The following is a 27,544-nucleotide window of genomic DNA, read 5'->3' as shown; positions in this document are numbered from 1 at the left end:
AGACCCGTGTCAGCCGCTGAAGCGCACCTAATTGTACTTGTAGGATACACGGGGGTCCCAGGAAGGGAACGCTGAGCAGTGAATAAAACATGACATCATTATTAAGCAGACTCCAAGGAGCGCGCAAGCACGCGAGGGGCCTTCCGTGAGGAGGCTGCTGGGGAGCCTCGCTCTTAACAGCAAACTGAAGACTGCAGTTAAACCCGGGTTCAAATCCTGATTCTTCCAGTCATTTACTGATATTATTATTATTATTATTATTATTATTATTATTATTATTATTATTATTATTATTATTATTATTATACGCACGAACTCACACACACACACGCACACACACACACTCACACACACACACACACACACACACACACACCCGCACGAACTCACACACACACACTCACACGCACACGCATTCACACACACACACACACGCACTCACACACACACACTCACACACACACACACTCTCACACTGACACACACACTCACACACTGGCACACACACACTCACACACGCACTGACAAACACGCACACGCACACACGCACACACACGCACGCACACACACACGCACTCACACACACACTCGCACACGCACACGCACACACACACGTCAGCTTTTTACCTTCTTATGGTCTATGGTTTCGTGGTAGCGGTATTAAGACCCGACGCTCTTAAGACCCGCTTTGAATGTTCTACTACTCGACTGATAAATGAATATTGAATATGTAACCTCTACATGATATGATAGTTTCTAATGCTGCTGACTGACTATTTATTGACTAGTCTGACACTAATCCCGCAATAGCCTTGGGGTGTCGTTTACATAAGAATGTCCTCGCGCTTGATTTAGATCAATCAGACGCGGTTCTGACCATCAGAGGACGCAAAAAAAAATGCCTTGCAGAGAGAGAGAGAGAGAGAGAGAGAGAGAGAGAGAGAGAGAGAGAGAGAGAGAGAGAGAGAGAGAGAGAGAGAGAGAGAGAGAGAGAGAGAGAGAGAGAGAGAGAGAGAGAGAGAGAGAGAGAGAGAGAGAGAGAGAGAGAGAGAGAGAGAGAGAGAGAGAGAGAGCTGTAGTGAGCCTTTAGATTCAGTAGACGTGTGCAGTGCAAGGCTAGTTCGGGAGGCACCGCAGTAGATGAATGCAATACCAGAACACAGGTTGAAATCGTGCGACAGATTGCTGCTGGAGTTTTATAAAATGATCTAAATTTGATGAAGGCACCGGAGTAATCTGTAGCTCGACGCGTCTGGCAGGACTTGCAAAGTTTATTTCGCCCCCTTTCAGCTTATTCACATTCTCATTGTTTATTTTGCGTTTAGTTAAATGTGTCAGATAAGAGGATGGAGATTGGTTTTAGTGGTTAGCTTACTCATATTCTCATGTATCCTGTGGTCTATGCAGCCCGTACACTTCAATGCTTCAATGCTAAGAATGATCGGACGGCAAGCTTGCTGTGAGTCGGCTGTGCTTCAGGTGCAGTGCCTGTCCTAACTGAAGAATACAAAGGGAAGGGGGTTTGAAGAAGCTGGCCGCAGACTGGCAAGACTTGGGAGGTGTATCTGAAAAAGACGACTCAGCCAAGAATTGAGTAGTTTATCTCAGTCTCATATACTGGCACAGTTTTAATTGTGTTCGTTAACTTTACATATCCAGCTGTAACTTCTTATTTTTTTAAAGAACCGGATTGTATTATTATTGATTTGTGTATGTATTTATTTTAGTGGTAGCTCTGTAAAGCGACGCGATGGACGATCTTTATGCCGCAGAAGATTACAACGGCACGCACTTTAACGTTTCCTCCAACGCAAACGGCACCGGCGATGACCACTCCAACCAGTTCGTCCAGCCGGTTTGGAGGATAGCGCTGTGGGCCGTCGCCTATGCGACCATCGTGATGATCTCGGTCGTGGGGAATGTAGTCGTGGTCTGGATCATTGTCGCCCACAAGAGAATGCGGACGGTCACCAATTACTTTTTGGTCAACCTAGCTTTTGCCGAAGCCTCGATGTCGGCGTTCAACACGGTGATAAACTTCACCTACGCCGTGCACAACGAGTGGTACTACGGCTTGGTCTACTGCCGGTTCCATAACTTCTTCCCCATCGCCGCCGTGTTTGCCAGTATCTACTCAATGACAGCCATAGCCCTGGACAGGTGAGACGTGCGCTTATTTATGTATCCTTTTAAAACACTTGCATGAGCAAATCTTACATACCTGCGATATACAGCACACACTTGTGTCTATAATCCTCCCCCCCACACACACACACAGGTAGTACGGTAGATTGTGAGAGGTGCATCTCCCAGTTACAAGACAGTTTCAGTTAAGACAGGCAAGACAGCTGATCTACGATTTATTTTTTCCGCAACGGTTGACAGGTGATTCCATATGCAAGGCTGCGTCATTATAGTCTGATTCAGACGCGATCAGAAAGGCAGGCAGCAGATCCGACAGCAGGCTCGTGGTTTGCAGGTGCATCATGGAATGATAAAGGAATGGTCAGCTATCAATCCATAGAAACTGAAACAGTTAGAATTATAGGTAGCGCATTAGCCTGCTGTATTGTTTAGAAGCGTTATAAATGCCGTGCGTTCTGTCTGTCTGTCTGTCTGTCTGTCTGTCTGTCTGTCTGTCCGCGTATGACAACCAAACTGATTAGCCAAATATCAACGCATACTTTTTATTTGTTAACGTTACAAGTCATTAAAAAACTAAACTATTTCCATATCAAAAGAACGAACCTCTTAAAATTCATTGGAACATTTGCGAGCATTCTCGTTTAAACGCGTTTGGAAAGGAGAAGGCGGCGCACGGATTAATAATAATAATAATAATAATAATAATAATAATAATAATAATAATAATAATAATAATAATAATAATAGGACTGTAGATTAATCGGTCGCAGCTGCGGCGCTAGCAGTTCTGCGGTGCTCGGTTGATAGCGATGTGATGGTTTTAACTTTGCCTGAGTGAATACCTTGATTTTGCTGCCTGTTTGCCGGTAGCCAGGAGCGGTTTTTACGCTTCCAGATTGGACTGAAACGAACGGCTGTACGGATGGGGGCTCGTGTGCTTCCCGGCTGTTCCGCGCTTTCGAGCAGACTGATAGACCCACCTGTGAAAAAACCGAATCTTACATATACACACACACACACACACACACACACATATACATATATATATATATATGGGTAGTTTGACTGTTTGTCTGTTCAGGGATGCTTAGGTTTTTACTGAGCACAGAGAGAGCAGGATGTGTATTTACAGTTGAATGTGTAAAAGTGTCTAAGGACTATATGGCATGCAGAAGTAATGCATTCAGACCTCAGCAGGTCTCTGTACTGTAGAATTCGTGCAGTTCATTGCTGTCATTATGGGTCTGTAGTTAAAGGTCTGAATGCTTGTCTCTAGCAGACAGACCCCACCGCACACACGCACACATGTCTGTTACAGTGTTTATGAGCACTGCATTGACTCCCGTACCCAGTACTACATTTCATATTGTAAACTCCACAAGGGCATGGATCAATTTAAAGGAAAAAATCAGCAGCATCGAATATGATTTAATTAATGTCCCATAGCATAAGCATAGCACAGTGTAATAAAAACAGCAAAAACATGGTAAAGCACAGAGAGGTCTGGTAAAGCATAGGGAAGCATTGTAAAGCACAGAGAGGTCTGGTAAAGCATAGGGAAGCATTGTAAAGCACAGAGAGGTCTGGTAAAGCATAGGGAAGCATTGTAAAGCACAGAGAGGTCTGGTAAAGCATAGGGAAGCATTGTAAAGCACAGAGAGGTCTGGTAAAGCATAGGGAAACATTGTAAAGCACAGAGAGGGATGGTAAAACATAGGGAAGCATTGTAAAGCACAGAGAGGTCTGGTAAAGCATAGGGAAGCATTGTAAAGCACAGAGAGGTATGGTAAAGCATGGGGAAGCATTGTAAAGCACAGAGAGGTCTGGTAAAGCATAATGAAGCATTGTAAAGCTCAGAGAGGTCTGGTAAAGCATAGGGAAGCATTGTAAAGCACAGAGAGGTCTGGTAAAGCATAGGGAAGCATTGTAAAGCACAGAGAGGTCTGGTAAAGCATAGGGAAGCATTGTAAAGCACAGAGAGGTCTGGTAAAGCATAGGGAAGCATTGTAAAGCACAGAGAGGGAAGCATTGTGAAGCACAGAGAGGTATGGTAAAGCATAGGGAAGCATTGTAAAGCACAGAGAGGTCTGGTAAAGCACAGGGAAGCATTGTAAAGCACAGAGAGGTCTGGTAAAGCATAGGGAAACATTGTAAAGCACAGATAGGTCTGGTAAAGCATAGGGAAGCATTGTAAAGCACAGAGAGGTCTGGTAAAGCATAGGGAAGCATTGTAAAGCACAGAGAGGGAAGCATTGTGAAGCACAGAGAGGTATGGTAAAGCACAGGGAAGCATTGTAAAGCACAGAGAGGTCTGGTAAAGCACAGGGAAGCATTGCAAAGCACAGAGAAGGAACATAAAGAATAAAAAAACAGCAAAGCAATGTAAACTACAGTAAATGCATAGCATAGCCATGCATGGGAAAACTGCTAATGAATCTACCGTGGTTTACCATTCATCTTTTATAAGGGTTATTCTCATTCATCAGCATTCATGCAGAATCCTCCAAAAATTCAGTGCAGTCTCCACTTTGTTTTTTACAGTTTATTCCGCACCATTTGTCAGTCCCTGAGAAAGGCAACATCAATATTTAATCATTTTAAAACAGCACGACAAGATTGATGCTGTTTGTCTCAAGCAGCCAAAACCCAATATTTGCTGCATTATCCAAATGCGTTCTTGTTGAATTCCTGTAATCCGTTTATTCTTGTTGTTTAGAAATAATGTCAGGAATGCCGGCTTTGCGGTTTATCACAGCAGCTTTCCTCCCTGCTTCTATAATATCTTTAACAGGTTCTCAAGTAGGAAATAGCAAAAAGATCTGTTACCTAACTAGTTTTATTTTACAGCAACCTGACTCAAAGTATTCGCGTTTTATTTTAACTGCTTATCGAAAAATAATGACTGCACCAGCGCTGTTCCTTGAGTGGGGTTATGGGGGTACAGTACAACGCTGAACCCCGCAGTACAAAAATAACTTGTGGGATTAATGGATTTTTATGTAGAGTGTCTGCATGTTTGTGAGGGGCGGTTTTGTCTGTGCCAAGCCCCCTTTCTCTCTGTCTTTCCGCACACAGTCTCTGAACTCAAATGAAAAAATACCCTGGCAAGTTCCAGAGGCTGACAATGCCAGAACTCTGACCCCCAGGGGTCGATAATTTGGGAAATAGTTTTCCCCGTCGTTTCCAGTCACAGCGACAGGTGTCTGTGGTGTGGTGCATCAATCACTGTCTTTGTCATGTGCGTGTGTGTGTCTGCAGACCACGTTTAGAATTGTACAGCCCAGTTTATTCCTTTATCTAGAACTTTAAAACCGCTCAGTCCGAATTATTATTGTTATTTGTTTATTTAGCAGACGCCTTTATCCAAGGCGACTTACAGAGACTAGGGTGTGTGAACTATGCATCAGCTGCAGAGTCACTTACAACTACGTCTCACCCGAAAGACGGAGCACAAGGAGGTTAAGTGACTTGCTCAGGGTCACACAATGAATCAGTGGCTGAAGTGGGATTTGAACCGGGGACTTTCTGGTTACAAGTACTTTTCTTTAACCACTGGACCACACAGCCTCCTATAAGGTAAAACTATCTCAAGCAAACACACGTTTCGGATTGTACCTTCTTCAGTGATGCAAGTGTAGGCTAGTCAGTATGCACCAAACTGATGTTGCGTTTACACGTTAGGTACTCCGGTCTAGTTAAACCGTCTTTGCTATCATTTACAGCAAGTTTTGCATCCCTAGAATTAACAAATTCTGCTTCAGTTGAATGAAACCTGCCGAATAATGTTACGTTAACATATTGAATTACACACCGCTTTGTAATTTTCTATATACCTGTGCTGAAAAAAATAGAAAAATGTGACCTTTCGAAATCCAACATGAAACACGGTACTACTATTATGGCTTCCAGTAGATATCATTTTTTGAATACACAGTGTTAAATAAAACATCTAAATTATGTTCATAAAGTTTTTAAAACATGAAATACGTGTCAGTCCTATAATTCCAGTTGATGCAAAACCTTTGGCCATAGCTGTGGTCTATAAGCTATTTAATTTTAGTAAACTTATTTTACAGTGTGTTTCAGTCTTTCCTGGGTTACATCAAACCCGGTTAAGAGTCAGACGCACAGACAAAATTGTGTAAGAAAAACAGGCCAAAGTAGGGTCAGCATATGACTCCATGCACACTAGGACAGTTTGGGACAGTTCAGGCTTTTCAACTCAAATCGCAATGCATTCTGGTTACCTTTCACAGCACGACTACACTTACCAGAATGCACTGCGGTGTGCGTTGCGTGCATATGGTCACTCTAACCAAAAGGTAAAAAGGTCATTGAAACGGTCACTATAGCTAGGAAATATTTTAGCGTGGAACCTCTTTCACATTTTCTCTGGCTTGCACACTGCTTTTAGCTCTTAAAATAAACATCAGAAGACAGGAGTCTTTTTTTATTCATCTCCTCATTCATATGATAATTACAGCTCAATCCTGCTAATTAAAATCTCTAGGCTGTGTGAAAAGCGTTCTTTCTTCTCTCAGATATTACAGAATAGAGTCCCTGGGATTTGATATTGCAGAGCTGGATTATAAATCATACTGCACAGCACACATGGTTACTTTGTTATTTTCTAGAAGACCTTCTTCTGAAGGATGAATTAATGGCAAACCGTTTAAGTATCCACAACAAAAAAGTGCCGCCCGGAATAAAATTAATATATTATAGCGTTTTTTTTTAAATACCTTGCATTATATATAATGAGGTGTTTTACATGTCCACCTGTTTTCCAGCTTTCTGTACACCAGTAAAACACTTTTTGCTTGTTTTATTAGACTAAACCTCTCAATTAAAAATTGAAATATATACACCTTAGTTTGGATGAGAAGAAATGTACATTGATCAGAATCTTCAAAAACTTGTGATCACAACAGCTCAGAGTTAAACTGTACATGTAGCTAATCCGTCACATTTACCCAATGGTTCTCAACGTGGGGTGAAGCAATCCGGGGGGAGGGGGAGGGGGAGGGTTGGCGTCTTGAGAAGCGTCCAAAAAAAAAAAAAAAAAAAAATGTTTTTTATTTTGATTTAAAATGTATAGGTGACATGACGTTCTGTAGATGGCGTGGGTTGATTCTATAAACCCCACCCCCAAAATATGCAAAATGTCTAAGACTTTTGCACAGCAGTGTATATATTATTATTATTTATTTCTTAGCAGACACCCTTATCCAGGGCAACTCACAATTGTTACTAGATATCACATTATGTTTACATACAATTGCCAATTTTATACAGTTGGGTTTTTACTGGAGCAATCTAGGTAAGGTACTTTGCTCAAGGGTACAGCAGCGTCTTCCACCTGGGATTGAACCCACGACCCTCCGGTCAAGAGTCCAGAGCCCTAACCACTACTCGATCTGATTCAAACATTCAAAATCCTAAAAGGTATAGACAATGCCGACCCAGGGGACTTCTTTGACCTGAAAAAAGAAACAAGGACCAGGAGCAAGATCGGATGAATGGCCTCCTCTCGTTTGTAAACTTTCTTATGTTCTTCTTATGTTCTTACTCCACACTGCTTCCTATATATATATATATATATATATATATATATATATATATATATATATATATATATATATATATATATCACGATGAAATTAGGAAACACGCCGGAGCAACGAGCAGACAGGCTGTGGAAGAATCTTGGGGAGACCTTCATCCAGCAGTGGATAGAAAAAGGCTGATGATGGTATATATATATATATATTAAACAGTGAGATAATGCGATTCCCATGTTTTCCCATTGCTGATAAAAAAAAAAATTAAAAGCAAAACAAAGAATCTTGGTAAATTTGAGAGAGAAACTAGTACCTCATAAAAAAAGAGTCCCCATAATCCTGTACTAATCACACGGTACACAAAAGGTAACAAATACTTCTATAAAATCAAGAGTTTATCGGATTACAAACAAATGCAATCCGAAACGTCTACAGGAGGCTATGAGTGTGGGATCAAAGTTTGGTGGAGATCAGTGCAAAATCACGTTATCATGTTCCCCAGGTAGTGACAGACAGACAGACAGACAGACTCACACACACACACACAGCCGGGCCCCATGTGTTTAACTGAACCCCAAAAGTTTAAGGCAATAGCTATGCGAGAATGATAAAAGGACAAGGGAGTCATTTGATGCATGCCGTGCACAAAACCTGCAAAATCCTTGCAAGTCCTTTCATTTCCAAATTCAGATCTTGCATATTCCTAATGTGCTCCATGCATCCCTTCCCTCATCCAATCAGAACCCTTCTAGCATTTTTTTGGAGCAAGACATGCATTGAATTCCTTCCTCATACCTTGTATCCTGCAAGCACAGTTCTTACCTTAAACTGATATTTAGTTCTTGCTTGGTCCTTGCCTGTTTTTTAATAGGATATGAACGTGAAATATTTTTTTTCTCCTGAATGAGAAAGCAGATTGGCAACAGCTACTGATGCAGAGCAGTGGGAGGATAAAGAAAAATATAGTCCAGAGGTTGATACTGCCTTGGGGCAGATGTCTCTCATTTCATAAGAGCCAGGTGTATCCACCTCCTGGTTCTGATTCCAACCCCAAGGCATTCTGGGGGATGTAGTCCTGTATCTACCCCCTGGACTACATTTCTCCTTATCCATCCCCCTACTCTGCCACACTGTGATAAGTGGTTTTCCAAGCAGCAGATATCCCCATTCATTTATCAGCACCAATTTATAAAGCTGCAGTAACAACAGTGGGAAAAAAATCCTTGCAGACATGTGTTGACACCAGGAAGATATTTTGCTCAAGACATTTGATAGCTGACCTCGGCAGCAGTATTGTTTCTGGGTTTTTTTTTTAGAAGTCATGTGATCGTCATTAGCCAATCCGAGCTGCGTTCCGTACACGGTGGGCAAACATTTCTGGGAACAGCTGCAAAACTAACAGCTCTTGCCATTGGCTTTGATTAATGTGAGAGCAGCGGTGCTAGGAATATGTCTCGATTGCATCAAAATAAATACAAAAAAACAAATCCCACTTGGTTCTACCCTGAAGTTAATCAATTTAATGATTTGAGAATATGCCCCTTTTAGGTTAAACTATAATGAATTAAGATTGAGCATTGAGGGTCATTTTGTTTGTTCTTCTGAGCTAACACGTGTGTGTGTGGCACCTCTTATTGAGGATAAGGAGAAAAAACATAAGAACATAAGTTTGTGAACCTTCTTATGAACTCTCATTATTATTATTTATTTCTCAGCCAACGCCCTCATGCAGGGCAACTTACAATTGTTACAAGATATCACATTATTTTTACATACAATTACCCATTTATACAGTTGGTTTTTTACTGGAGCAATCTAGGTAAAGTACCTTGCTCAAGGGCACAGCAGCAGTGTCCCCCACCTGGGATTGAACCCACGACCCTCCGGTCAAGAGTCCAGAGCCCTAAACACTACCACACTGCTGCCCTATACTCATGTATAGTTTGGGTGAGAGGACTGTGGATCGAAGCCGAGTGTTTCTGGATGCTCTAACTGAAAAACAATTGTTTTATTAAGAGAGATTCAAGATGATAACTTATCATAAAATTAGTCCAAACTTATTTAGACTACCCAAGCAAACATTAGTCCAGTTCAAGGTTAGTGCTAATCAGGGTCTGTGAAACCCATTAAGTTTATTTTAGTATTTCTAAACCTACAGCCAAGCATTGCATCGCCCTGTAGAATGAACTCCTTTTCTTCATAAATTGAAGGAAACCTGCTGAATAATGTTACGCTAACATATTGAATTACACACCGCTTTGTACTTTTCCATACACTTAAAGGGTACATAAGGACCTTTTTATTGTATTGTGTTACATGTTCCCATGTGTTGCTATAACTATTTACGTAAGGTGTGTGTATTGTGTATATATATATATATATATTGACCACTTTTTTAAACTTTTAAATTGCATTCCCTGCCTCAAATGGCTTCCCATGTACCCGCATGGACCTCTCAGAACTACATTTCCCATCATCCTCCTGCTCGCATATGTAACTGAGACGGATTTACCAGTGAGCAGGAGGTTGATGGGAAATGTAGTTCGGAGAGGTCCATGCGGGTACATGTGAAGACACCTTGAGGGCAGGGAATGCAATTTGAAAGTTTGAAAAAGTGGTCAAAATGTAAAAAAATAAATAAATAAATAAATAAAAGATCGATGTCCATATAGTTATTTTTAAATGTCTCAATCCTAAAATTCCAGGTGATGCAAAACTGTAGCCGTAGCTGTAGAACAGTGTGTACCAGTGATGACCTGCTGAGTGGGTACCAGTCAATAAAAGCTAGTCCTGACAGCCATGGGTTTGCTTTGTGACCGGTGCAGGTACGTGGCGATCATCCACCCCCTGAAGCAGAGACTGTCCTCCACAGAGACCAAGATCATCATCTCTGTGATCTGGATCCTAGCGCTCTGCCTGGCCTTCCCCCAGTACTACTACTCCGTCACTGCAGAGCTGCCCGGGAGAGTGGTCTGCTACATCGACTGGCCGGAGTACCAGCTCTGCGACTTCCGGAAGATGTGAGTGAGCCCGCAGACGCAGGAGAGATTCCAAAAGGGGTTTGGGTTAGGGGTTAGGGGTTAGGGTTCAAAATTCCATTAGTTTGCCTGCCCTGTTTTTTGTAACAAACACACATTTTCATTTTAAAACATCTGGTTAGTTTAAAGAAGGGTTATTAAGATTTTCATGTCGTTATTATCATAATTTATTCATTTAGTGGACATCTTCATCCAAGGTGACTCACAGGTGTTCCAGGGCAGTACAGGGTTCCAATGCAAATATTTAAATACAGTGTAGTTTACAGTAAGTGTATCTAAAATGACAAAAGTACAATATGGAATAAGATGCAACAAGTTAGGATCACAGCAAGTTATATCTACAGTGACATGTTAGCAGTGCAATAGTGCATGGATAGTGCATCAGCTGAGGATCCAGTAACGCGGTGCTGAGGTCAGGAGAGTCCAGTGCAGAGCAGGAGGGGCGGATCAAGAGATCTACAAGCGCAGAGTAAACAGGGGGGTCTCGGAGGAGGTGGCAGAAGGCAGGTAGAGTAAATGTCATTTACTTCATGCTAATATTGGACTTAGCTTTCACCAAGTTGAAAGGAGATAGCAGTGGTGGAGACCAATCAAGACGTAGCTTCACTCGAGTTGGGATTTATATATATATAGTTATAAAGACGCGAGTAGCTGGATCTGTCTGCTGTTTACATTACTACAATAGGCTCCCTGGCGTTATCCACAGTCTGACAGCCTGCAGAGGGAGGCATGTGCAGGATTAGACTGGGTGCTCACTGTGGTCTATTAATAGTGTGGCCCGGGACACGCGGGTGTGCATTCCTGGCATGCAGACCCCAGCAATGGAACATTTGTTTCCTCTTATGAGTGCAGCACACCAATCCCAGTCAGGCTATTATTATACGACATTAGAATAATGCTGATGTCAATGTCAATTTGTCAGCCCCCCCCCCCCCCAAGACTATAAACACGCCAGGGAGAGGGAGGGAGAGGGAGGGAGGGAGGGGAGGGAGGTGAGGGAGGGAGAGGGAGGGAGGGGAGGGAGGGAGATGGAGAGAGGGAGGGGAGGGAGAGAGAGAGAGGGAGGGAGATGGAGAGAGGGAGGGGAGGAAGACAGAGAGAGGGAGGGAGGGGAGGGGAGGGAGAGAGGGAGGGGATGGAGAGAGATGGAAGGAGGGAGAGGGAGGGAGGGGAGGGAGAGGGAGAGGGAGAGGGATGGAAGGAGGGAGGGAGGGAGATGGAAGGAGGGAGAGGGAGAGAGGGGAAGGAGAGAGAGAGGGAGGGAAGGGGGAGGGGAGGGAGAGAGAGAGGGAGGGAGGGGAGGGAGAGGGAGAGGGAGAGGGAGAGGGATGGAAGGAGGGAGAGGGAGGAGAGGAGGGAGGGAGGGGAGGGAGGGAGAGGGAGAGAGGGAGGGGAGGGAGAGAGAGAGGGAGGGGAGGGAGAGAGGGGAGAGGGAGGGAGGGGAGGGAGGGAGGGAGTGGAGGGAGGAAGGGAGGGAGAGGGAGAGAGGGAGGGGAGGGAGAGAGAGAGGGAGGGGAGGGAGGGAGGGGAGGGAGGGAGGGAGGGGAGGGGAGGGGAGGGGTTGGATTGCCTTTCCGCAGCTTGTTTTTTTCCAGATCTTTGTTTGTTTGTTTGTTTTTTATTTACCGGTTGATCGATTTTATTTTATTTATTTTTTAGCGAATGCTTTTGTCGCTTGTTAATTTGGGAGGTGACAGCACTGGGGCGGCTCATTAGGGGGGTCTGAACACCAGGACTGGGAGCAGCAGGGCTAGTGTGAGTTTCTAACCCTGCTCACACTCCTGGCTCCTGATCATTTAAATGTCATTTAAATTGAGGGGAGTTCTCCCTGCTGTTTTCTCTCCTACCTCGCAGTCAGCCCTCAATTTCTTTAATCAGTGGAGTCGTTAAATGAATTACACCGTTAGGGCTCCTCCGATAACCGGGCTGGATCCTGTAGTCTAATGAAGCTATTTGTTACTCTCATTTCTTCTCTTGTAAACATCTCCTCTCTCCCTGTCTACAGAGTAAGCAGTGTAACCTGCTGATGTACTAATACTAATAATAGCACAACTGCATCTACTACTGCACGACTGCTAATAGTAATTGCAATAAAACTGGAGTCGCTAAAAGACATTGGAAAAGATTTCAAGTCAAAACGTCTAACATGGAATTTACTACATCTAAGTATGCCTTATTATTAATAATAATAATAATAATAATAATAATAATAATAATAATAATAATAATAATAATAATAACAATAAAACTACTACTACTACTAATGATAATAATAACAATATTCATCATAATAATAACACAGCTACTGCTACGACTGCTGCTACTGCTATTACTATAACTACTAGTAATAATAATAATGAGATTTTTTATGTTTTAATACTAGAAATAAACGGATTAAGAATACTTAAGACAAACTGATTTTCTTACCTTGATGATGATGATGATGATGATGATGATAATTTTGGTTCTTCGCTGTTCGTAGATTCCTTCAGTAGTGTCTCAATGATGATGATGATGATGATGATGATTTTGGTTCTTCATTATTCTTAGATTCCTTCAGTGGCGTCTCAATGATGATGATGATGATGATGATGATGATGATGATGATGATGATTTTGGTTCTTCATTATTCTTAGATTCCTTCAGTGGCGTCTCAATGATGATGATGATGATGATGATGATGAAGATGATGATAATTTTGGTTCTTCGTTCTTCTTAGATTCCTTCAGTAGTGTCTCAATGATGATGATGATGATGATGATGATTTTGGTTCTTCATTATTCTTAGATTCCTTCAGTGGCGTCTCAATGATGATGATGATGATGATGATGATGATGATGATGATGATGATGATTTTGGTTCTTCATTATTCTTAGATTCCTTCAGTGGCGTCTCAATGATGATGATGATGAAGATGATGATGATTTTGGTTCTTCGTTGTTTATTGTTTATTTCCGGTGCTCACCGCTGCCCCCTGGCTCTCATTGCAGGTACTACGTGTGCGTGGTGATTCTCATCTACTTCTTGCCTCTCCTGGTGATGGGCTGTGCCTACCTGGTGGTCGGGATCACGCTCTGGGCCAGCGAGATCCCCGGAGACTCGTCGGACCGGTACCGGGAGCAGCTCACAGCCAAGCGCAAGGTATTCGGATCAGACTCCGCTCCGACGTCACACCTTTCCTTCAAATCCCATGGGAATTCCCTGAGAACGCAGCTCTTTACACCAGTATATTTTATGGGGGCTGCATGTCGTCTCTAGTTGTTTATTATTAGTTTTGGGGGTTGTATTTTCTGTTAGAATTTATGGATTGTTCAGCAGTACAGTATGCATCCCCAAATAATGCAATCCTTCATTTAAACATTGCAGAGAGTGTCAGTCTTAATCATTAAGGTAAACCTGTCGCAAGATGAGTCACACAGCTTGGATGGCGCCGGTTCTCGTCCAGTCTGTGTAAAGAGACCGAACTTTGCTGGGGACTCCGAAGGGGGCGTCGCATTGGCTCTGACGCCCGCAGGGGTGGGGATGGGAAACCGGCAGTGACTTATTCTCCTCATCGCTCAACAGCGAACCCTACTGGCCAGACACTGAGCATATTGAGTGGATAAGAGGCAGGAATGATCTTTGTCTTCTGGGATCGGTAGCCACGCCCACCTCTGCTCTGGATTGCTCGGCGTGAAAGCAATTCTGGCTTTAGGCTTGTGAGATCGGAGGACGCTCACACGCCCTTAGAAAATCCGTGCTGTGTGAGACATAATTGGACATTTCAAATTGAGGGGAAATAAATAAAATAATAATTGGTTACTCTAAAATTTAAAAAAAATAAAAAAATAAAAAAATAAGGTAAATTCATCATTTTAACTGAACAAAAGAATGTAATACTGTGTATAAATGTGCTCAAAAGAGCCAACTTCCCAACCTTTCGGTATGTTTACATACCATTGTCATAGAAAAAGTGTGTTTGAAAACAAACAGTGGAGGTGCTTGCAGGCTTGTGATGCCATGGTAACTACACTCAATTATTTCTATTTAAATCTATGAATGTATTTGTGATGTCATTTACTACATAGTTAATTATATATATATATATATATATACACACTGTATATACAGTCACAATATCTATTTTATTTGTCAATTTCCAGCCACGATTTTGTGCCAGGATTTTTCATTTGTTCACTAGCAGTTGCCGCGGCTGCGGTGTGGGCAGAACGGACGGTTTTCCTTTCTCTAAGTGTTCTCCGTGGGCTCCCCTCTCGTCTCGTCCAGGTCGTGAAGATGATGATCGTGGTGGTGTGCACCTTTGCAGTCTGCTGGCTCCCCTACCACGTCTATTTCCTGCTCAGCGAATTCTTCCCCAACCTCTTCCTGAAGCGCTTCATTCAGCAGGTGTACCTGGCGACCATGTGGCTGGCGATGAGCTCCACCATGTACAACCCCATCATCTACTGCTGCCTCAATGACCGGTACTATTGGGTTTATCTCTGGAATAATGAGTCCAGTTAAACACACTTAGGTTTCTGTTTCTGACAAAACTGAAAACTGTAGAAATGTGCATTCAAACACACACACACACGCTGTTATACAATATACTGTTATTATTAATATATACAATTCCTACAGTGCAGATGTCTTCGGTTCACGTGTGGGTGTTTTTGTGTTTCCTTGGCTTGATGCTGTTTCTTTTTAAAAAACATTTTTTGGGTTTTTTTTTTGCATCACCTAGAATTTTAGGATTGAGACATAATGTTAAAAAATAACTATAGGAACATAATGTAGATCTTTTATTTAACATCATGTAATCAAAGAAACTACAAAATGGTACCGCAAAAGTCTACCGGAAGCCATAATAGCAATACAGTAATATTTCATGTTAGATTTTGACATGTCACATTTTTTAATTTGTCATTAACTGTGTGGACAACTAATTCAATATGTTAACGTAACATTCAGCAGAAGCAAAATTAGTTAATTCTCTAGGGTGGTGCAAAACTTTTGCCCAGAGCTGAATACGCTGTTTGGTGTTCCCCAAGTGGCTCACCTGGTATAAGCACGGCGCGTGGTGTGCAGGGTGAGTCATACAGTCAGGGGAGCTGTACGAAGTCACCAGTATTGCTGGGGGGAGCTTCGGATTGACTTGGGCACTCACACAGGATAGGGAGGCAAACCCACCCTGCTCAATGTTCTGCACACCTATTATTTTTATGTATACTTGAGGCCTGATGTGATTGTCCAGTACGCTGAGAAGCAACAGCTTGATTTTTCAGAGCATTTTACAGCACCTGGGGAATCCATCATAACATTATATTTAGGGGCTGATCTTGCACCTCAAACTGCTTAACAATCCTCCCTACACACAATGTATCACTTTACCTGCTGCAGCCTTTGATGGCTTTGAGACTCTTCTTAGGAATCTCAGGTTAAGCACAGAGAGTGGTTGATGCCATCCGCCCCAGCGCAGCACTAAAAAAATCCAGATGAAACTTCTCAGTTTTTGTGATTTATAAATCACACGTCTCTTATTATAAATCTTTTTACACGGTTTGAACAGCCAGACTCAATGCTGTACAAGATCATCCTAGATATGACTGTTCAGGGTTTTCAGGATAAAAAACTGAATCCCTGTAAAGTAAGACCCGCCATTTATCTTTCTTTCTTTCTTCCTTCCTCCCCTCAGATTTCGAGCTGGATTCAAGCAGGCTTTCCGCTGCTGCCCCTTCGTCAAACCCGGGGACTACGAAGGGCTGGAGCTCAAGTCCACGCGCTACCTCCACACCCAGAACAGCATGTACAAAGTGAGCCGTATGGAGACCACCGTGTCCACCGTGGTCAACGCCATCGACGAGGACGTGGAGGACAGCCTGAGGATCAAGCGGCTGTCACTCGACCTCACATCCAACGGGTCAACCCGCAGCATGTCCAAAACGATGTCCGAGACGTCCAGCTTCTACTCCAACACCATGTCCTAGAGCAACTTCATAAACATGCGGGAGGGTGGGGGGGACCTTTAGTAACAACGAAACCCCTTGGGGGGGGGGGGGGGGCCGCAGGGTGATTATAATCACGTTTATTTGCCCAAAACTTTACGGAAGCATCTGAAACTGATTCTGATTCAGTTGTCGTGTACTCTACAGCTCTGGCCAAAAGTTTTGCATCACCTTATAGAATTAACTCATTTTTCTTCTTAAAGTTGAGTGAAACCTGCTGAATAACGTTACGTTAACATATTGAATTGCACACCGCTTTGTAGCTTTCCTACATACTTAACAACAAAGACAAAACAAAAAAAATGACATTTCGAAATCTGACTATACTGTAATACTATTGTGGTTTCCGGTAGACTTCTTTTGCGATATCATTTTGTAGTTTCTTTGATTACATGATGTTAAATAAAAGATCTAAATTATTATTTATTTCTTAGCAGATGCCCTTATCCAGGACGACTTACAATTATTACAAGATAGCACATTATTTTTACATACAATTACATTATTTTTTACACATTATTTTTACATACAATTACCTCTTTATACAGTTGGGTTTTTACTGGAGCAATCTAGGTAAAGTACCTTGCTCAAGGGTACAGCAGCAGTGTCCCCACTGGGGATTGAACCCACAACCCTCCGGTCAAGAGTCCAGAGCCCTAACCACTACTCCACACTGCTGCTAAATTATGTTCATAGTTTTATTTGGATTATGTCTCAATGCTAGGTAATGCAAAACTTTTGGCCACAGCTGTAGGCTACACATTAGTAGGCTTTTATTTACCGTGCTTGAAGATAGCAAGAAGGGGCAGGAGGCACAAGCCTTAAGGGGTACCTAAGGGGTTCGTCTCCTTTCATGAGGGTATCCTGCCCAACCCTCCTGCAGGAAACTGCAACCAGGAGCAGATATTTAAATGATAACAGTGCCGGACATTTCCAGACATTTCCATATAACAGAGACTATAAAACTTTAGAACCAATCACGTTTAGTATTTTACTGGAAACACGTTGAGACGCTGTATTAAGCCCGACGACCCCTTCATATATTGACTGTGATGTGTTCTGGATGATCCTATTCTTATTAGAAGACGCGGAATCTTCCGATCGTTCTGATACGGTGTTGACATAGTTAACCCAAACCAATAGTCTACGGGTCCTTTAAGACCCAACTTGGCAAAGTTCTGAGACTCGGAACCGGGAGAGCGCTGATGGGCTGAATGGTCTTCTCTTATGTTCTTAGGTTGAATTTGTAGGCAATTCTACTGAGGTAATGGGGTTAGGGTGGTGAACTATGCCAGCCCCTTGCTATATCAAGAGATCATAGGGAAGTGACTACAAAAAAATGCATTATTATTATTATTATTATTATTATTATTATTATTATTATTATTATTATTATTATTATTATTATTCAGGATATGTTTTGACGTTTTTGAACATCAGAGCTTCTTTTTTGTCCAAAGTGTTTTTTGACTCTAGGTGGGGATGGGTTTGGCTGGTCATGAACTGAGTACCTTCAGCCCAGATCTTGACTACTGTACAAAAGATCCAGGCACGTCTGTCCAAGCAGATACAGACCTGATGCGTTACCGCGTTTGCACTGCAGGGGTCAGTCTTGTACAGACCCTTCTTTTTGTTGCATCTCTTACCTCGCGCCTCAAACACATGGAAGAGCCTTGGTCGGGCTATGAAGCCTGGAGTCGAGGCTAGAAGACACGAACGCAACCAGGTGCACTGGAAACTGCAGAGCGCATACCAGTTGGTTTGTTCTCTCGGAACAAAAATTAGATGAGGGGGACAACATTTCAGGAATACGCCAGACCCTCTTTCCAGTCTGCAGCTGTGACGTCACAGCCGGTATAATCTGAATAACAGAGAAAGTTGTTTTCCAGATACTATGACGCCTGATGTTTTGCTAAGAAGCTTCTGTATCTCATCAGTCATGGCAAATCTAAGAATGTCCCTCTGCGATGGTTGAATTGACATGTGTCCAGCAGAGAAGGGTCTAATGGGACACTTATAGGCGATAGCAGTTAAGCTCTTCTAAGAAGTCCTGTTATTGTAGAAAAAAAAGTTTCTGATCGTGGTAGAAGTCAAGGCTGACAAGCGAATTAAAGGAAAAAAAAACTGAACCATCAAAGCCATGCTTGTACATACCGCTGTTCTGCTTGTAGAACCTTGTTTCTTTATGGTTGAGGTGACCTTTCAGTCGAAACAGCACAAGAACGGTAGTATACTTCGTCTGTAAGTATAACCCAATGCTAGCATGCTGTGTGTAGTAATACTGGATTTTACTAAAGCCTTCTCAACAAGAACACGCCCCGGAATGTAGAATGTGGAATGCAGAGCAGGTTGAAGGTTCCGGATTCTATACTGGAATATACTGCAGCCTGATTAGCATAGCTCTAAGTTATCGGTTATTTAAATATCAAATTCATGCAAAGTTTGCTCTGCTGCTGATGTTTCAGATCTGGATAATGATCTCAAGAGGTCCCGCATTTCCACTGTGCGCAAATTGCCAAATTACCTGACAGAGGGATTCTCATAAATGCATTTAGTCAAATTCTACAAAACGTTATCCAAAATGTTCTTCTCTTATCGTTATCTTATCTAACACAGGGAATCGGCTTGGTATTCTGTAACCTTGCTCAAAGGATTTCTCTCAATCCTTGTGTATGCCTCAGTCTACCTGTGAGACAGTGACCTCTGTAACCTACTTGGTCTGTGAGTTACGGAATTTGAAAGACAGACGGACAGACGGAAATCATCATTTTAGCATCTGCTCCCAGCTACGTGGGTTGCAGAAAATAAAGCACAGTGAAAGCATGGTAAAGCAGATTGAAAAAAAACACAACAAAAACAAGCACTGACTGTAAAATCCAAACTCTGTTCATTTAGAAACAAGAAGGTCCTTATCTTGAAGCGAGTGCAAAGGCAACGCGATCAGAGAAATGGAAACTGAGTAATCTCAGCGAGGAACTACTGCAAACAAAACCGCAGCACGGACAGAAATATCGATATTGCCTCTTTTTGTATAAACCTAGAGGCCATCTCAGTGTAAAGACCCCCTCACAATTATTTTTCTAATGTCCCGTCTCACTTCTGTGTTAGGCTTCAATATTACATCCATCCCTGTATTCAGTATTTAGGCCGCTGTCTGCATTTCATTGACTGAATTCTAGACCTCTAATTTGATTGTGTAACAAAAAAGTTGCCTCTGTTTGAAAGGTGTTCAGAGGTTAGTAACATGCACTGCTTGCTCGCTGTATACTGTGCCAGTTGTCTTTGCACATGCTTAAAATTGGCACATGTTTCATTTGCTGTTGAATGAGTTAGGGTAAGGGTTAGGGTCAGGGTCAGGGTTAGAGTTAGGGTTAGGGTCAGGGTCAGGGTTAGGGTCAGGGTTAGGGTCAGGGTTAGAGTTAGGGTTAGGGTCAGGGTCAGGGTTAGGGTTAGGTGTGTGCAGCTTTAGCTAACTGACATACATGATAAAGTGCAGCACAAGATGTACAAATGATAATAGGAATCTGTGTGTGTCAAATAAAAACATTTTACCTCCAGCAGAATGAAACAAATTATATATATATATATATATATATATATATATATATATATATATATATATTATATAATAGATGGACTTCAGTGAGTTACAGGAAAATAATTCCATCTACGGTTTCTGTGACGTCATAAACTACGAGAGCGAAGGTGGAGTTTATAAACTGTCACAGAAACCCGAGATGGAATTGTTTTCCTGTGACTCACTGAAGAGGCCCATCTATTATTTTTTTATAATCCATAGATACCCTTGTGATGCTAATATTAAAGAAGACGAGGTTCAGCAGGACAGTTTTTTTTAAATGTCGTGTTTCAGTGCTTGTACAGACGTTCTGTGTCGTTATCCGTTAGTGCTTCAGATTTATTTGGATGATTGCCTTTACCTTGTTTTAATTTCCTGTTCCTCTCCAGTTTCTGAGATATGAATGTACCAGCTTTGAATCTTTTTTTTTTTTTTTTTTTTTTTAAACGTTTTCTCATTTTGCTGATCATTAATGAACATTTCTGTACTGTGGGTGTTGTCGAGTGATTGAAAACGAGACATTTTGTGTTTGAATTGAAAGTGGTCTCGAGGAGTCGAATGGTTCAAAGTTCAAGTATATTTTCCTCTAGAGGAATTATCACTTTTTGTCACTACTGTGGTATTATGCCTTTTTTTTCGAATGGCTCAGGGTGCAAATATAGCCTTCATCCATGTATTATATGTGTTATACAAAGCAGAGGTTTTACTCATTAATAATAGTAACAATGTGTTTCAAACACACACACACACACACACACAGATTATACTAAGTAATACTGCAATAGGGTCACCACAAAAGACGCTAGCAACTGACATTTTTGTATTTCGAAATTAAGCATGTGGTTGCTGTGTAACTTTACAATCACATGTGTAATAACTGTATCGCTAAAGTGCAGTTAGAGACTCTTCATGTAAAGCAGGGGCTCTCAAACTCCGTCCTGGGGGACCCCCTGTGTCTGCTGGTTTTCATTCCAACTGAGCTCTCAATTACTGAACTAGACCCTTCATTGAACTGAACTTGTAATCTGCAACTGTTTAAGAGCTGAAAACAAGTGAAAAGGTCTAATTAAGGAAATGATCCGTTCCATGAAGGGTCTAGTTGAGTAACTGAAAGCTCGGTTGGTATGAAAAGCAGCAGCCACAGGGGGTCCCAGGACTGAAGCCCCCCCTGATGTAAGGGTTACCATAACCATGACAAAATATTTTCTCTTTGCTGAATGTATTAGGTTTTTACTGGTCACATTAGACGCTGTTAACACAGTGAGTTCAGCCTTCGATTGTGATTTTCAATGGACTGTCTCCACCAGTCAAACTAGACAGCTATTTGGAGATAAAAAAAGGCCCTTTTGTGGAGGTGTTTGTGTACTCAAGACTGGTACGATCCTGCCAGGGCTATCGTTTTGAATGGAGATTTTAAAACATTGCAACAAGCTGCCTCTCAGGGGACTGGATAATTGGTTATGCAGACCCCTGGCTGGAATTGGGTAATATCTAAAAGCTAAGCTGTGAAGCAGTCTCGTGTAGGGAGAGCAAGACAGCGAGTTGGACACGCTTAGGTGGAGGTTTTTAATTGTCAGGCAGAGCTGAGTGCGTTCAGTTTGACGTTCTGATTGCTTCACCTTCAGCCCCCACGGTGCGCCAGTCTAAGAGATAACGAAGCAGAATTATGAAGCTGTGTGACCTTTAACATCAACCCTGCATTTGACAGCCATGGGATCCAGCCTCGTTTTAATTCGCGTGATTTTTTTTTTCTCTCAAAGGACTGTGTATATGTGTGTTTTTCTTCTTCTTCTACCGCTGTAAAAACTGCGCTGAAGGTTTCTGTTATAGAACCAATTTGTTGCATTCAGTGTCTCGTGGGAAATTTAGCATATAAATGATGTGTGGCCAGCTAGCTCAAAACTTTAATTCGATAGTGACCTTAATGTCTTTTCTATTTTTTTTTTGTGGGACAGGGAGTGAGGGAGCGAGGGGGGAGGGAGGGATGGAGGTGGGGGAGAAGGGAGGGCGGAAGGGATGGATGGAGGTGGGGGAGGAGGGAGGGAGGGAGGAGGGAGGGAGGTGGGGAGGAGGGAGGGACAGAGGGAGGGATGGAGGTGGGGGAGGAGGGAGGGACGTGGGGGGAGGTGGGGAGCGAGGGAGGGTTATACATAATTTTGTGAATCAATTGCTGTGTCTGTACCCTTGTCTAGTCTTTCCCGTGTTGTACAGTACAGTAAAGTTTTTTTTATTTAATTGTCGTTTTCATCTTGCAGTCCTGTGCTGTTTTGAAAACTATGTTCACTCTTGTTGAGATTGGTCTAATCGTATTTTCATAAATAAAATGTTTTTCCTTATGTGAATCTGATGACGCCTCTTAGCATTTTTTTTTCTTATCTCAGGATTCAAGGGGCAAATGTATCTCTGTATTAATTTTTAAAAACAAACAGCTCACTGGACTCCATGGCATTTTAACTGATGAAGGACTCTTATGTGCGAAACGCCCTGAATACTTTTGTATTGATGTTGTACTTTATGTGCACCTTTACCATTACTTTAAAGAGCTTTGAAACAGACTTTAAAGTTATAAGTGTAAAAAGGATGAAGGATGTTAACAATGAAAAGAGAAAAGACAGGTGCGTTATTTAAACAGTTGTAGCAACACGTGGGGACGGGTGACGCTGTATTTCAAGGAACCCCACTATTTATTCTTCAAGAGATAATTTAGTTTGTTCAAAGTCTTTTATTCATAAACGTCACTTTTTAACCCTTGGTGCGTCTCTGTAGGGAAGCACTACAATTTAGATACATTTAACTCCCTCCCCTCCCTTTAAGTAATGTGCAATAAAACTGTATCCATTGATTAACTGATGAATAAGAAACGCTGTTCATTTGAACTTTATTTTAATAATGAACCAATTCCCCAGATCTCTGCAATTTCCCAGCGTGGAGGCTCTTGAATACAGAGTACAGAGGCATATATAAAAAAAAAAAACATTAAAAAATAGCAGCAGGAATAAAAAATACATGAAGTGTGTGTCAAACTGCATTGAATTACAGCTCACAGCCAGGCTTTATTGCATTGTGTTTTAGAACGTGGTTCTATGATTGCGAGAAAATGGAACATAAAAATATAAGGAGACAGCGACTTAAGCAGTTTTAACACGTTCTGAAATGCATTTTCTTGGTCTTTTAGTTTATTCACATTGTGAACACAGCCAGGGCCAGCACAGGTACATCTCAGTGGTACAGCACGAATGCAAAGAGAGACCCAAATAGTCCACTGTGACAGGGCGAAAGCCCGAAATGTAAATAGAGTCTGTGTGGGGGAATTTAAGGTCGGCAGGGATGAGGTTAAATCCGTCCCTGCCAGCAATCACAGGTGTGGCCATTCCCCAATTATTTATTTTCTTAGCAGACGCCCTTATCCAGGGCGACTTACTATTCTTACAAGATATCACGTTATTTTTACATGCAAATTTTTTACACATTAATTTTTACATACAATTACCCATTTATACAGTTGGGTTTTTACTGGAGCAATCTAGGTAAAGTACCTTGCTCAAGGGTACAGTAGCAGTGTCCCCCAGCTGGGATTGAACCCACGACCCTCCGGTCAGGAGTCCAGATCCCTAACCACTACTCCACACTGCTGCCCCTTTACCTAATTGGGTCACTCCCCAATTAGGTAAATGGTGCTAATTGGGGAGTGACCAGATGTATTTAAGGGAGGAGAAATCCTTTGTCTGGGAGAGGTAGTGGGTGAGTGTTTCACTGTGTGTGCTGTATTTTGTGTTGGTCAGTGAAGGCGAATGTCCAGCCTGGCATTAGTGTTTGTGGTCAGTATTGTTGTGTTTAAATCTTTTGTTTGCTCCAGTTTTAGTTGTGTTTCTTTAGTAAACATGCGCAGCAGCGCTTTCAACTGCAGCTTCTTGTCTCTGAGTCGCATTCCTGATGCTATCCTGCCACATTTGGTGTCAGTAGTGAGATAGCGCCCCCTGGATACTCAGAGCAGGACTGCAGTTTGTTTATTTTTTTTAATTAATTAAAAAAAATAAAACTGTATCAAACAAACAAATAAAATATTATCCAGTTTATAATGGGAGGGCTTTCACAAAACAGCACTAAAATAATTCCAAACAACATGAAATACTACTGTACTAGTATTATGGCTTCCGGTAGACTTGTTTTGCCATATCATTTTGATTACATGATGTTAAAGAAAATATCTAAATTATGTTCATACAGTTTTTAATTCTAAAATGTTTCAATCCTAAAAATGTAGGTGATGCAAAACTTTTGGCCATAGCTATATATATTTAGATTCTACATAAGTATAACATACATACACAAACACACACGCATACACATACATACACACATGCACATACAAGCATATAGGAGTATGTTAAAAGAAAGGTAAAAACACAGATACGATTTAATTACAAGTAAAACCAGTTCTTCTCAAGAGCACATTCTGAACCTGGAGTCCCAGCACATCTGATTTCTTTGCACTCGCCCAGCAGACAGCCTGTCACATCTGTTCTCTTCTGTTCAGTGCCACCATTAAATAATAATATAGTTTTCAACCTCTGGCAAATGCAGTCAACATGATAGATTAAATGAATCCTTGTTGCCTGTCCTCTAGAATTATAACTGTTTTTTTTCTGTCTCCCTCTCTTCACTCTATGAGCTGTTACTCCTGTGCATTAGAAGATTGAATTTAAACTAGTTCTGAAATACAAAGTAAATCCTGAGAAGAGAATGGAGTTCTGTGTCAATGTGTTTTTTTTTTTTGTATTTATTAATTACCAGTTTAATGCTTTTATCCAAAGCAATTTACAGAGACTAGGTGGTCAACTACTGCTGCTGCAGAGTCACTTACAATAGGACCTCGTTTGTTTTACGTCTCATCCGAAGGACGGAGCACAAGGAGGTTAGCTCAGGGTCACACACACAGGGAGTCGGTGGCTGAGCCGGGATTTGAACTGGGATCCTCCTGGAATCAAGCCCTTTTCTTTAACCACTGGGCCACCAAGCCAGTTTTGTTTCTTGTCACCAGTAAACTAATCTGGAGATGACATTACAGACCATCACCAAATTGCGCAGCTTGATAGAGGAAGTAAATGAAACCTTTTATTTTTTTTTAATCATTATTCCTGTTTCCTTACCTTTTTATGAAGCCTGTAATAATTCTGAGAGCTTCTTCGAGCTTGTCTGGAGACACGACAGGACCTGGTATTTACCAGCCATCCTCGTTCCATTCAAACCACGCGGCGATCAGTGTGCTCCCAAATCTGAAGGCACCGGAACGCCACTAAAACAGGGATTTTCTTAAAACAGAATTATTATACGAATTCACATTTTATTTGTAGACTGGATTTCTTGTAACACATATAACAGGTAATGCATTCATCTCATTTCTACCAGCCTCTCCACAAAGCATCTTTCTCCTCCATCTTGTCAGAATGCTTTAGTATATTGACATGTGTGTGTGTCAGGGGCTCGGTTTGTGTTTGTGTCCACAGTTGTAGTGGATGCGCTGTCTGTTGCTGTCGTCTTCATCTGCATTTTTAGCCTTTTTAGAAAATGCTCTTTTCATTGCATAAAAAGGACTGACTGCCGAATCATGTGACTTAGCTTGCCTACTGTCCACGTTCCAGCTCAACTACACCACTGGCTGGTGAGCAGATTACATCAGCCAAGGTGAAAGGTCACTTTGTCCCGTGATTTTAATGGAATGAGGAAGTATAATAACTTACAGCTATGGCCAAAAGTTTTGCATCACCTAGAATTTTAGGATTGAGACAATTAAAAAAAAATACGATATGAACATAACTTAGACCTTTAATTTAACATCATGTAATCAAAGAAACGACAAAATGATATCTATACCGGAAGCCATCATATCTAACAGTATTTCATGTTAGATTTCCAAATGTCGCATTTTTTGATTTTCGTCAGTTTTTCGTTATGTATATGGAAAACTATAAAGCGGTGTGTAATTCAATGTGTTAACGTAACATTGTCAGGGCTGTAGCCAGCCGTGAAAAATCACAGAGGCATTTGCCTATGCACCTCCCTGTATGGCGTCACTGTAGTCTGCAAAGACAGTAAAGGATTTTGAAGAGCACAGAGGCTATAGATATCAGCGGGACTTTTAATGTATGCGCAGAACATGGGATGAAATGCATTTTATTTTGCAGCAAAGCGACATGTAAAAGAGCCTAGATGAATAATAATTAGTATGATTTTAACTGAGGCCCATGCCTTGGGTGCCTCATAGCTGGCTACTGCCTTGAATCCAGCAGGGTTCATTTGACTTCATGAAACAAAATGAGTTAATTCTATATAGAGGGTGATGTATAACATTTGGCCAAAGCTGTAGTAGTGGATCAATATATTTAGAGATATTGGATCAATGGAACCCCTGAACCAGTCATTTCAGACATCATGAAAGGGTGAAAGGGGAAATCATCTGAAGCTACTTTTGTGAACCAGAGTAATTCAATGTACTGGATTTCCAAGTCTTTCACGCTACAGTAAAGATTAACATCACATTAATGTGAGGCTTTGAGTTTAAGCAGGGATCCCGTTGGGACTGCTGAGCGAAACAGGGCTCGTTTATGAATCGCAATGCGCGGATTATAACATCAGAGCTTCACGGACCACTAATCTGCAAATAAAAAACCTCATTAGCACCTCCGAATCTGGGGGGTGGAACGAGGTCCACAGCGGGGCAGAAATAATCATTCAAAAGGAAGTTTGGGAGCAGCATTGCGGAAAATGCTCTGCACGGTAAATGAAATTGAAACCTGCGTGAGTTATTCATATTCAGGCTGGATGGATTAAATCATGTTTTGATTGCATGGTGCACCTTGACTGCTGTTGTTTGGCACAGTGAGAATAGAAGTACAAGCTTTTGTATTATTGAACAGCCAAGAGGGAGAAAGACGCTTTGTGGAAATACTTGTCGAAATTAGATACATGCATTACTGTGACATTCTTGGTTGTAAATCTCCCTCCTGACCTGTGAGGGCGCTAAGCAGCGAGAACAGAGTTCTTTGGACGGGCTGGTCTGACAGTTCGTTCCCAGGGTCGGGAAGTCAGGCAGTCTGGATGAAGGCGAGACTCCGTTGCAAGAACGCATTGACCAGGAAGGGAAACGACGTGGCGGCCGCAGATTGGAGAGGCGGTTGCATTCGTTTACCAAGCGGTCATGTGTGACGGCATAAAAGGGGGTGGAGAATCGCAATCTGC

The 27,544-nt window shown here is 41.9% G+C and overlaps 1 protein-coding gene across 1 annotated transcript; it reads left to right on the top strand.

Moving 5' to 3' along the window:
- The first annotated feature begins 1,084 nt into the window (after positions 1 to 1,084).
- On the top strand, positions 1,085 to 16,723 carry LOC131720994 (substance-P receptor-like). The gene is made up of 5 exons (XM_059013704.1): positions 1,085 to 2,160; positions 10,532 to 10,726; positions 13,735 to 13,885; positions 15,011 to 15,207; positions 16,419 to 16,723. The coding sequence occupies exons 1-5, from the start codon at positions 1,751 to 1,753 to the stop codon at positions 16,708 to 16,710; spliced, it is 1,245 nt and encodes a 414-aa protein (XP_058869687.1). The 5' UTR covers positions 1,085 to 1,750; the 3' UTR covers positions 16,711 to 16,723.
- Positions 16,724 to 27,544: the final 10,821 nt, after the last annotated feature.

Source organism: Acipenser ruthenus, chromosome 46, assembly GCF_902713425.1.
Source record: "Acipenser ruthenus chromosome 46, fAciRut3.2 maternal haplotype, whole genome shotgun sequence".
Lineage (NCBI taxonomy): Eukaryota > Metazoa > Chordata > Actinopteri > Acipenseriformes > Acipenseridae > Acipenser > Acipenser ruthenus.
This window is presented reverse-complemented; position numbering and strand designations above follow the sequence as displayed.

Bases quoted from the DNA above. Each gene is read 5' to 3' on its own strand.
- LOC131720994 (XM_059013704.1), top strand. From the start codon at position 1,751: ATGGACGATCTTTATGCCGCAGAAGATTACAACGGCACGCACTTTAAC. The intron at 10,727-13,734 runs GTGAGTGAGCCC...CTCTCATTGCAG, and splicing joins CTCTGCGACTTCCGGAAGAT to GTACTACGTGTGCGTGGTGA. The intron at 15,208-16,418 runs GTACTATTGGGT...TCCTCCCCTCAG, and splicing joins TACTGCTGCCTCAATGACCG to ATTTCGAGCTGGATTCAAGC.